The sequence below is a fragment of the Xenopus tropicalis genome, chromosome 1 (genome assembly GCF_000004195.4).
Source record: "Xenopus tropicalis strain Nigerian chromosome 1, UCB_Xtro_10.0, whole genome shotgun sequence".
NCBI lineage: Eukaryota > Metazoa > Chordata > Amphibia > Anura > Pipidae > Xenopus > Xenopus tropicalis.
In genome coordinates this window covers 680158-691768 of record NC_030677.2, presented here as the reverse complement: position 1 = coordinate 691768, position 11611 = coordinate 680158, and the positions used below count along the sequence as shown (strand labels likewise).

Sequence of the window (11611 nt, the reverse complement as noted above, 5' to 3'; positions counted from 1 at the left end):
TGAAGTGGAAAGGTTTGAGGAGGCCTAGAATCAGTATCAGAGTTCATATTCTGAATTTGTTTCATCATCTCAGAAAGAAGAGAGGGAGTTGGTTCCCTTCTTTTAGAGGCTTTCTTGGGATTTCTATTGAGTTTTTTCTTTGGTTGGTTAATGGGCTGCGGATCTAATAAATCTCTAATGAAATCTAACCGTTCCTTACACTGTGCCATGATTTATATAGAGCAGGGATCCCCAATCTTTTATACCCGGGAGCCACATTTAAATGGAAGAAGTGTTGGGGAGCAACACAAGCATGGAAATGTTCCTGGGGAGCCAATAAGAGCTACTTAATAGCCCCTATGGGGACTGGCAGCCTACAGGAGGCTCTGTTTGCCATTATACTTGGTTTTTATGCATCCAAAACTTGCCTCCTTACCAGAAATTCAAAAATGGCCACCAAATTTGGGGCCACTGGGAGCAACATCCAAGGGGTTGGGGAGCAACATGTTGCCCCTGAGTTACTGGTTGGGGAGCGTATGGTATAGAGCGTATGGGCAGGAGAAGCCCAATTCAGCAATAGACTGTAATAGAGTGTATAGGCAAGGACTTAGCTGCTGTAGTGCCGCAGTCTCGGGGCAGCGAGCCGGGCAATGGTGTCACTTTCGGGTGCGCTGGGAGAGTAGGAGAAAGGCGCGCCTTGGATTTGGTACCAGACACGAGGAGGCGCTGATCAGTAAGTACTGGCGGGAGCGCACACATAGGTGCCGAAGTGTCTCGGGTTGCGGGGGAACAGCACTGGCAGAGAGGACTCACGCTGGTATAATGGCCGCTGACCGTCCTAGAGCCGCTGGTCATCCTGAAAAACGGAGCACTGACCAATAGAGGGGACATTGCCAGGGTCTGGGTAACGTCTACAAAATGGCGGCTGGCTGCTTGGAAACAAGATTTATATTATTTACACAGTGTAAGTTTATTTGACAAACACAGTAGCAAAGGAACTGGCGCACACAATCCAGGGTTCCCTTTGGGATTCGCCCATTTCTGCAGGATTCAGATCAGCTGACCCCATGGCCCCGGCCGAACCACATCCCAATCCTTGAAATCATGTGACTTTCCATCACATAAACACTGAAAATGGTTTTCTTTTTAACCCTTCTGTGTCTTCATTTGCATATGTAAATTAGGATTCGCTTCAGTATTCGGCGGAATCTTATCCCGAAGGGTCCCTTTTAGTGTGAGAGCAGAGGGGCTGCTGTGTCTGTCTGTATGAATCTGGGGGTCACAGCCTCCTTGCACCCCCGCACCCCCTAATGGTTTGAAATTTAGTTGTGAGCCAATTTCAAGTTCATGAAGTCCCCTGTGCCACTGCCCCAAGGCTATCATGAATCCCTGCACCCAGGAACTATTACATCACTGATTGGTGACATCACAGGATCGTCTGACCTCAAAAATCAACCAAGTGATCACATGACAGGCTGATAAAACAAGAAATAACTCATCACATTGTTACTGAGGATTATGTTCATTTGAATAAAAAGTAAATAATTAGCAATCAGCTCATTACTGTAATAAAGATGAGGGGCGGGGCTTCTGGGGCACTGATGAGAAATAATGAAACATGCTAGGTAGGGGGCACACATGAGGGGCGGGGCTTCTGAGGCACTGATGAGAAATAATGAAACATGCTAGGTAGGGGGCACACATGAGGGGCGGGGCTTCTGAGGCACTGATGAGAAATAATGAAACATGCTAGGTAGGGGGCACACATGAGGGGTGTGGCTTCTGGGGCACTGATGAGAAATAATGAAACATGCTAGGTAGGGGGCACACATGAGGGGTGTGGCTTCTGAGGCACTGATAGATATGAAACATGCTAGGTAGGGGGCACACATGAGGGGTGAGGCTTCTGGGGCACTGATAAGAAATAATGAAACATGCTAGGTAGGGGGCACACATGAGGGGTGTGGCTTCTGAGGCACTGATAGATATGAAACATGCTAGGTAGGGGGCACACATGAGGGGTGAGGCTTCTGGGGCACTGATAAGAAATAATGAAACATGCTAGGTAGGGGGCACACATGAGGGGTGAGGCTTCTGGGGCACTGATAAGAAATAATGAAACATGCTAGGTAGGGGGCACACATGAGGGGTGTGGCTTCTGAGGCACTGATAGATATGAAACATGCTAGGTAGGGGGCACACATGAGGGGTGAGGCTTCTGGGGCACTGATAAGAAATAATGAAACATGCTAGGTAGGGGGCACACATGAGGGGTGTGGCTTCTGGGGCACTGATAAGAAATAATGAAACATGCTAGGTAGGGGGCACACATGAGGGGTGAGGCTTCTGGGGCACTGATAAGAAATAATGAAACATGCTAGGTAGGGGGCACACATGAGGGGTGAGGCTTCTGGGGCACTGATAAGAAATAATGAAACATGCTAGGTAGGGGGCACACATGAGGGGTGTGGCTTCTGAGGCACTGATAGATATGAAACATGCTAGGTAGGGGGCACACCTAAGGGGTGTGGCTTTTAAAGCATTAATAGGAAATAAAGGTGATTGGTGGGCACACATAAGGGGTGTGGCTTTTAAAGCATTAATAAGAAATAAAGGTGGGTGGTGGGCGTACATAAGGGGTGTGGTCTTTGATGAGCTGCTCCACAGGGATTCTGGGAAGTGTGACTGAAGCTTGTATTGGCTTTAGCTCCCTGCTTCTCTCTATGGGGTCCCTCTTCTGTAGGCCGTACCCTCTCTCGGTGCTGTTACCGTCTCGCAGTATGACCCCATGGGACAGACGCATGGCATTCAGAGGGATACCAGCTGAGAGTGGGAGGGGACTGCAATCCTGTGCCGGGGTGGAGCTGCCGAGGGTGTATGGATTAAATGTTACCCTACCCTGTATGAGTTGGGGTGGGTCAGTGGGTGTTGGGGTGATCTGGACACTACAGTTTGGATTGGGTCTAGCGGTCTCTTTCTCTCGTTGCCTCTTGTCTGCCTTAGGAAGCTGAGCTCTTCCCGTACGCCTGGGTCGCTTCACCTTGTGCTCCGCCTCTTTCATAGAGTCCATCAGTTCCACCCGTGGGCATATGCTGTGCCGTGGAAGCCTGGAAGGGTCAAGTTTTGGCACACAGAGGACATTGCCAGTATCATCATAGATGACTCCTTTCTTCTGCGGTGGCCTCCCCAGCTGGATCTTTAGGATGTTGTGCAGTGAGGTGGGGAGAAGCTGGAAGTCTCTATCATCCTCATCCTCTTCCCTCATTTTGGCCAGCTGTTCCATCAACATCTCCTTCTCTGTATCATCAAGAGACTTAGTGATGTTTCTTACGCCGGCAGAACGGAGAGGCCCGTGGTACGGCCGATAGGGTACCTTCCTCTGCGGGGCATGAGTAGGTGGCGTTGGCTGTAGGAGAACCTGAGGTTCCTTGGGGGCTGTGGGGGCCATGTTATTGGTTTCATTGGGCTGATCATGTGCCGGTGACTGTGATGGCTCTGAGCTGCAGTCTGTGACCGGTTGGGAGGAAGCTTCATCGGACGTTGGTTCCTGAGTATCGGAGATGGATTCAACCACAGCCGCCTGTGTAAGGGAAGGGAGGGGAATCATGGGAATATCACTACCATCATGTACAGCTCTATATACAGTATTTCTGCCCCTCTGTGGTACCTGTGTATCCCCACAACGTGGGCTTGGGGCGGGGGGGATGACGGGGACACAGCCCTGTGCCCAGGAGTCAGTGGTGCAAGGTTGGGGCTCTTCCATATCCTGCCATGTATTGGCCGCCTCGGCTTCCCCCTCATCTCTGGGCACAAAGGCCCACTCCGTGATCTGAACGATGGCATCCCGGGCTTGGCGAATGGTGTAAGGAATTACCTACAGGGTGAGAGCAACGGGCACAGCGTTATCTGAGGGGGAAAAAATCCACTTCTGCTGGGCTAGATAGTACCTAATGTATCCCTCCGCTGCAGGACTAAGCACAGAGTGGGGCTAATTACCTGCTGGGCTAGATAGTACCTAATGTATCCCTCCGCTGCAGGACTAAGCACAGACTGGGGCTAATTACCTGCTGGGCTAGATAGTACCTAATGTATCCCTCCGCTGCAGGACTAAGCACAGACTGGGACTAATTACCTGCAGGGCTAGATAGTACCTAATGTATCCCTCCGCTGCAGGACTAAGCACAGACTGGGACTAATTACCTGCTGGGCTAGATAGTACCTAATGTATCCCTCCGCTGCAGGACTAAGCACAGACTGGGGCTAATTACTTGCTGGGCTAGATAGTACCTAATGTATCCCTCCGCTGCAGGACTAAGCACAGACTGGGGCTAATTACCTGCTGGGCTAGATAGTACCTAATGTATCCCTCCGCTGCAGGACTAAGCACAGACTGGGGCTAATTACCTGCTGGGCTAGATAGTACCTAATGTATCCCTCCGCTGCAGGACTAAGCACAGACTGGGGCTAATTACCTGCTGGGCTAGATAGTACCTAATGTATCCCTCCGCTGCAGGACTAAGCACAGACTGGGACTAATTACCTGCTGGGCTAGATAGTACCCTAATGTCCCTCCGCTGCAGGACCTAAGCACAAGACTGGGGCTAATTACTGCTGGGCTAGATAGTACTAATGTATCCCTCCGCTGCCAGGACTAAGAAAGACTGGGGCTAATTACTGCTGGGCTAGATAGTACTAATGTATCCTCCGCTGCAGGACTAAGCACCAGACTGGGGCTAATTACTGCTGGGCTAGATAGTACCTAATGTATCCCTCCGCTGCAGGCTAAGCACAGACTGGGGCTAAATTACCTGCTGGGCTAGATAGTACCTAATGTATCCCCTCCGCTGCAGGACTATAGCAAGACTGGGCTAATTACCTGCTGGGGCTAGATAGTACCCGTAATGTATCCCTCCGCTGTAGGACTAAGCACAGACTGGGGCTAATTACCTGCTGGGCTAGATAGTACCTAATTATCCCTCCGCTGCAGGACTAAGGCACAGACTGGGGCTAATTACTTGCTGGGGCTAGATAGTACTAATGTATCCCTCCCGCTGCAGGACTAAGCACAGACCTGGGGCTAATTACCTGCTGGGCTAGATAGTACCTAATGTATCCCTCCGCTGCAGGACTAAGCACAGACTGGGCTAATTACCTGCTGGGCTAGATAGTACCTAATGTATCCCTCCGCTGCAGGACTAAGCACAAACTGGGGCTAATTACCTGCTGGGCTAGATAGTACCTAATGTATCCCTCCGCTGCAGGACTAAGCACAGACTGGGGCTAATTACCTGCTGGGCTAGATAGTACCTAATGTATCCCTCCGCTGCAGGACTAAGCACAGACTGGGCTAATTAACCTGCTGGGCTAGATAGTACCCTAATGTATCCTCGCTGCAGGACTAAGCACAGACTGGGACTAATTACCTGCTGTGCTAGAATAGTACTAATGTATCCCTCCGCTGCAGGACTAAGCACGAGTGGGGCTAATTACCCTGCTGGGCTAGATAGTACCTAATGTATCCCTCCGCTGCAGGACTAAGCACAGACTGGGACTAATTACCTGCTGGGCAGAAAGTACCTAATGTATCCCTCCGCTGCAGGACTAAGCACAGAGTGGGGCTAATTACCTGCTGGGCTAGATAGTACCTAATGTATCCCTCCGCTGCAGGACTAAGCACAGACTGGGGCTAATTACCTGCTGGGCTAGATAGTACCTAATGTATCCCTCCGCTGCAGGACTAAGCACAGATTGGGCTAATTACCTGCTGGGCTAGATAGTACCTAATGTATCCCTCCGCTGCAGGACTAAGCACAAACTGGGGCTAATTACCTGCTGGGCTAGATAGTACCTAATGTATCCCTCCGCTGCAGGACTAAGCACAGACTGGGGCTAATTACCTGCTGGGCTAGATAGTACCTAATGTATCCCTCCGCTGCAGGACTAAGCACAGACTGGGCTAATTACCTGCTGGGCTAGATAGTACCTAATGTATCCCTCCGCTGCAGGACTAAGCACAAACTGGGGCTAATTACAGTAAGTGTATCCCTCCGCTGCAGGACTAAGCACAGACTGGGGCTAATTACCTGCTGGGCTAGATAGTACCTAATGTATCCCTCCGCTGCAGGACTAAGTACAGACTGGGGCTAATTACCTGCTGCCTACAAATTACCTAATGTATCCTCCGCTGCAGGACTAAGCACAGACTGGGGCTAATTACCTGCTGGCTAGATAGTACCTAATGTATCCCTCCGCTGTAGGACTAAGCACAGACTGGGCTAATTACCTGCTGGGCTAGATAGTACCTAATGTATCCCTCGCTGCAGGACTAAGCACAGACTGGGCGGCTAATTACCTGCTGGGGCTAGATAGTACCTAATGTATCCCTCCGCTGTAGGACTAAGCACAGACTGGGCTAATTACCTGCTGGGCTAGATAGTACCTAATGTATCCCTCCGCTGTAGGACTAAGCACAGACTGGGCTAATTACCTGCTGGGCTAGATAGTACCTAATGTATCCCTCCGCTGCAGGACTAAGCACAGACTGGGGGCTAATTACCTGCTGGCTAGATAGTACCTAATGTATCCCTCCGCTGCAGGACTAAGCACAGACTGGGACTAATTACCTGCTGGGCTAGATAGTACCTAATGTATCCCTCCGCTGCAGGACTAAGCACAGACTGGGGCTAATTACCTGCTGGGCTAGATAGTACCTAATGTATCCCTCCGCTGCAGGACTAAGCAGCAGATTGGGCTAATTACCTGCTGGGCTAGATAGTACCTAATGTATCCCTCCGCTGCAGGACTAAGCACAAACTGGGGCTAATTACCTGCTGGGCTAGATAGTACCTAATGTATCCCTCCGCTGCAGGACTAAGCACAGACTGGGGCTAATTACCTGCTGGGCTAGATAGTACCTAATGTATCCCTCCGCTGCAGGACTAAGCACAGACTGGGGCTAATTACCTGCTGGGCTAGATAGTACCTAATGTATCCCTCCGCTGCAGGACTAAGCACAGACTGGGGCTAATTACCTGCTGGGCTAGATAGTACCTAATGTATCCCTCTGCTGCAGGACTAAGCAGAGACTGGGGCTAATTACCTGCTGGGCTAGATAGTACCTAATGTATCTCGCTGCGCCAGGACTAAGCACAGACTGGGGCTAATTACCTGCTGGGTAGATAGTACCTAATGTATCCGCCGCTGCAGGACTAAGCACAAACTGGGGCTAATTAACCTGCTGGCTAGATAGTACCTAATGTATCCCTCCGCTGCAGGACTAAGCACAGACTGGGGCTAATTACCTGCTGGGCTAGATAGTACCTAATGTATCCTCCGCTGCAGGACTAAGCACAGACTGGGCTAATTACCTGCTGGGCTAGATAGTACTAATGTATCCCTCCGCTGCAGCACTAAGCACAGACTGGGGCTAATTACCTGCTGGGCTAGATAGTACCTAATGTATCCCTCCGCTGCAGGACTAAGCACAGACTGGGGCTAATTACCTGCTGGGCTAGATAGTACCTAATGTATCCCTCCGCTGCAGGACTAAGCAGAGACTGGGGCTAATTACCTGCTGGGCTAGATAGTACCTAATGTATCCCTCCGCTGTAGGACTAAGCACAAACTGGGGCTAATTACTTGCTGGGCTAGATAGTACCTAATGTATCCCTCCGCTGCAGGACTAAGCAGAGACTGGGGCTAATTACCTGCTGGGCTAGATAGTACCTAATGTATCCCTCCGCTGCAGGACTAAGCACAGATTGGGCTAATTACCTGCTGGGCTAGATAGTACCTAATGTATCCCTCCGCTGCAGGACTAAGCACAAACTGGGGCTAATTACTGTGGCTAGATAGTACCTAATGTATCCCTCCGCTGCAGGACTAAGCACAGACTGGGGCTAATTACCTGCTGGGTAGATAGTACCTAATGTATCCCTCCGCTGCAGGACTAAGCACAGACTGGGCTAATTACCTGCTGGGCTAGATAGTACCTAATGCATCCCTCCGCTGCAGGACTAAGCACAGACTGGGGCTAATTACCTGCTGGGCTAGATAGTACCTAATGTATCCCTCCGCTGCAGGACTAAGCAGCAGACTGGGGCTAATTACCTGCTGGGCTAGATAGTAGCCTAATGTATCCATCCGCTGCAGGACTAAGCACAGATTGGGCTAATTACCTGCTGGGCTAGATAGTACTAATGTATCCCTCCGCTGCAGGACTAAGCAGAGACTGGGGCGAATTACCTGCTGGGCTAGATAGTACCTAATGTATCCCTCCGCTGCAGGACTAAGCACAGACTGGGGCTAATTACCTGCTGGGGCTAGATAAGTACCTAATGTATCCCTCCGCTGCAGGACTAAGCACCACGCACAGACTGGGGCTATTACCTGCAGGGCTAGATAGTATCCCTAATGTATCCCTCCGCTGCAGGACTAAGAACAGACGCTGGGGCTAATTACCTGCTGGGCTAGATAGTACCTAATGACTATCCCTCCGCTGCAGGACTAAGCACAGACTGGGGCTAATTACCTGCTGGGCTAGATAGTACCTAATGTATCCTCCGCTGCAGGACTAAGAACAGACTGGGCTAATTACCTGCTGGGCTAGATAGTACCTAATGTAATCCTCCGCTGCAGGACTAAGAACAGACTGGGGCTAAATTACCCTGCTGGGCTAGATAGTACCTAATGTATCCCTCCGCTGCAGGACTAAGCACAGACTGGGGCTATTACCTGCTGGGCTAGATAGTACCTAATGTATCCCTCCGCTGCAGGACTAAGCACAGACTGGGGGCTAATTACCTGCTGGGCTAGATAGTACCTAATGTATCCCTCCGCTGCAGGACTAAGCACAGACTGGGGCTAATTACCTGCTGGGCTAGATAGTACCTAATGTATCCCTCCCCTGCAGGACTAAGCACAGACTGGGGCTAATTACAAAGTAACTTACCTGCCGGGATAGGTAGATATTAAAACATTTCTCCATTACAACAGAAAGCAAAGACTCCACAATCTCTCCCACTACTTCTTCCCCATCTTCTTGCACCAGCAGTGATGTCCAATCATCTTCTGTGAAACGACCCGGCACAATTTCCACTGACACCTGAGGATGGGGGGCCGCAGCGGCAGTGCGAGACTTCTCAGCGCGAGACTTGGATTGAGCGGCCCGTGACGTGCTCTGTGTATCCCCAAAGAAAATAATATATTACTATACAATGATACAGCGAGTATATATACACACATTCAGGGTAATTCCCCTTGGAGAGGTAATATGAATGAAATCACTAAAGTTAATAGTTTCTTTACATGGATGACCTGGGATCTCACTATATACTGTATATATATTTTACTAATGCATATCAGGCAGACATTAGAATGCAGGGTTGCTACTAACTGGCCTCCCTAACTCCCATCTTTCCCCCCTACAGTCTGTATTATATACTGCTGCCAGACTCCTCCCCCTGTCATCCAAGAGAGTTCAGGCCCCTCCCCTGCTTATCGTGGGCAATGAGATACTTGGGTTTACTCACATTTATCCAAATTTAGAATCCTACATAAGACACAAGTTAGTGTGCCCACACGCTCTCACACTCGCACAGGCCGAGAAGTTTATAGTATGTAGGTTATGTTGTGTAAGTGGTATGTCGTGTATAGTAATGTTAACTTATTATATTAGTGGCCACAAGGGGTAACGGCAGGCCTGTAAATAAGTACATGTACTACAATATACACAATTACATTAACACACAGGGAGGATAAGTGTCATAATAAATACAATAAATAAGTATAAATACACAGGGAATAAGTGCCATGTGGTATGAGACACAGTAGGAAGGAGGTCCCTGCCCCGTAGAGCTTACAATCTAAGTGGTTGGGTAATATACAGGCACAAATTAGAAGGTAAGGGCACAAGTTATGGGCATTGGCCCTTAAGAGCAGGACTAGGGGATAGGGTTCCAGATGAAAAGGAGTAGCGAGATAGAAAGGGTTAAGACAAGAGAGCGCAGTGGGTGTGGATGGGGTACAAAGACGGAGGCTCTGAGAGGAGCGGAGGAGACGACCAGGAACGTGCAGGGAGGCCAGTGAGGGAATAGGAGTGAAGGAATAGGAGTGAGGGGATAGGAGTGAAGGAATAGGAGTGAGGGGATAGGAGTGAAGGAATAGGAGTGAGTTAGAACGTTGGCTAGGAGTGAGGGGGGCAGAGAGGAGCTGAGGGGATAGGAGTGGAAGGAATAGGAGTGAGGGGATAGGAGTGAGGGGATAGGAAGTTGAGGAGGCAGTGAGGGGCAGAGGAGTGAGGGGATAGGAGTGAAGGAATAGGAGTGAAGGAATAGGAGTGAGGGGATAGGAGTGAAGCGAAAGGAGTGAGGGGATAGGAGTGAGGGGATAGGAACGTTGGGGGCAGGGAGTGAGGGGCAGAGGAGTGAGGGATAGGAGTGAGAGGGATATGGAACGTTGGCAGGCAGTGAGGGGCACGAGGAGTGGAGGGGATAGGGAAGTGAAGGGAATAGGAGTGAGGGGATAGGAACGTTGGCAGGAGTGAGGGGCAGAGGAGTGAGGGGATAGGAGTGAGGGAATAGGGAGTGAATGGGGAATAAGGAGTGAGGGGATACGGAATGTTGGCAGGAAGTGAGGGCAGAGGAGTGAGGGAATAGGAGTGAGGGAATAGAGAGTGAGGGGATAGGAACGTTGCAGGTAGTGAGGGGCAGAGGAAGTGAGGGTAATAAGGAGTGAGCGGATAGGAGTGGGGGATAGGAACGTTGGCAGGAGTAGGAGGGGCAGAGGAGTGAGGGAATAGGGTGAGGGGATAGAGTGAGGGGATAGGAGTGAGGGAATAGGAGATGAGGGGATAGGAACGTTGGCAGGCAAGTGAGGGCAGAGGAGTAGGGAATCGGAGTGACGGGGATAGGAAGTTGGCATAAGGAGTGAGGGAGCCAGAGGAGTGAGGGAATAGGAACGTTGGCAGGACTGAGGGGGCAGAGTGGGGGCAGAGGAGTGAGAGGAATAGGAACGTTGGCAGGAGTGAGGGGCAGAGGAGTGAGGGAATAGGAGTGGAGGGATAGGCAACGTTGGGGCAGGAAGTGAGGGAGGCAGAAGGAGTGAGGGAATAGGAGTGAGGGAATAGGAACGTTGGCAGGAGTGAGGGGCAGAGGAGTGAGGGGATAGGAACGTTGGCAGGAGTGAGGGGCAGAGGAGTGAGGGGCAGAGGACGTGAGTGGGATAGGGCGTTGGCAGAGGTTAAGTGAGGGGGCAGTAGGAGTGAAGGGGAATAGGAAAACGTTGGCAGGAGTGCGGGGCAGAGGAGTGAGGGACATAGGAGTGAGGGAAAGGAAACGTTGGCAGGAGAGAGGGCAGAGGAGTGAGGGGATAGGAACGTTGTGGCAGGAGTGAGCGGGGCAGAGGAGTGAGGGGGCAGAGGAGTGAGGGGTGGAACGTTGGCAGGAGTCGAGAGGCAGAAGGAGTGAGCGGGATAAGGAACGTTGGGCAGGCGAGTGAGGGGTTGCAAAGAGGAGTGAGGGGCAGAGGAGTGAGGGGATAGGAACGTTGGCAGGAGTGAGGGGCAGAGGAGTGAGGGGATAGGAACGTTGGCAGGAGTGAGGGGCAGAGGAGTGAGGGAATAGGAGTGAGGGAA

At 50.9% G+C, this 11611-nt stretch overlaps 1 protein-coding gene across 3 annotated transcripts in view; it reads right to left on the bottom strand.

The window, feature by feature from the left end:
- Positions 1-930: 930 nt before the first annotated feature.
- The window catches only part of c2orf81 (chromosome 2 open reading frame 81), a 15972-nt gene continuing 5291 nt past the window's right edge, over positions 931-11611 (bottom strand). The window contains exons 3-5 of one of the 3 annotated variants that reach the window (XM_031895209.1): positions 8930-9157; positions 2555-3853; positions 931-2497 (exon numbers count right to left, since the gene is read on the bottom strand). In XM_031895209.1, the coding sequence (XP_031751069.1) occupies positions 2579-3853; positions 8930-9157 (1503 nt within the window). In that variant the 3' untranslated portion in view covers positions 931-2497; positions 2555-2578. Of the gene's footprint in view, positions 3854-8929; positions 9158-11611 lie in introns of all 3 variants that reach the window. The other 2 variants (XM_031895210.1, XM_031895208.1) reach the window with 2 other exon arrangements.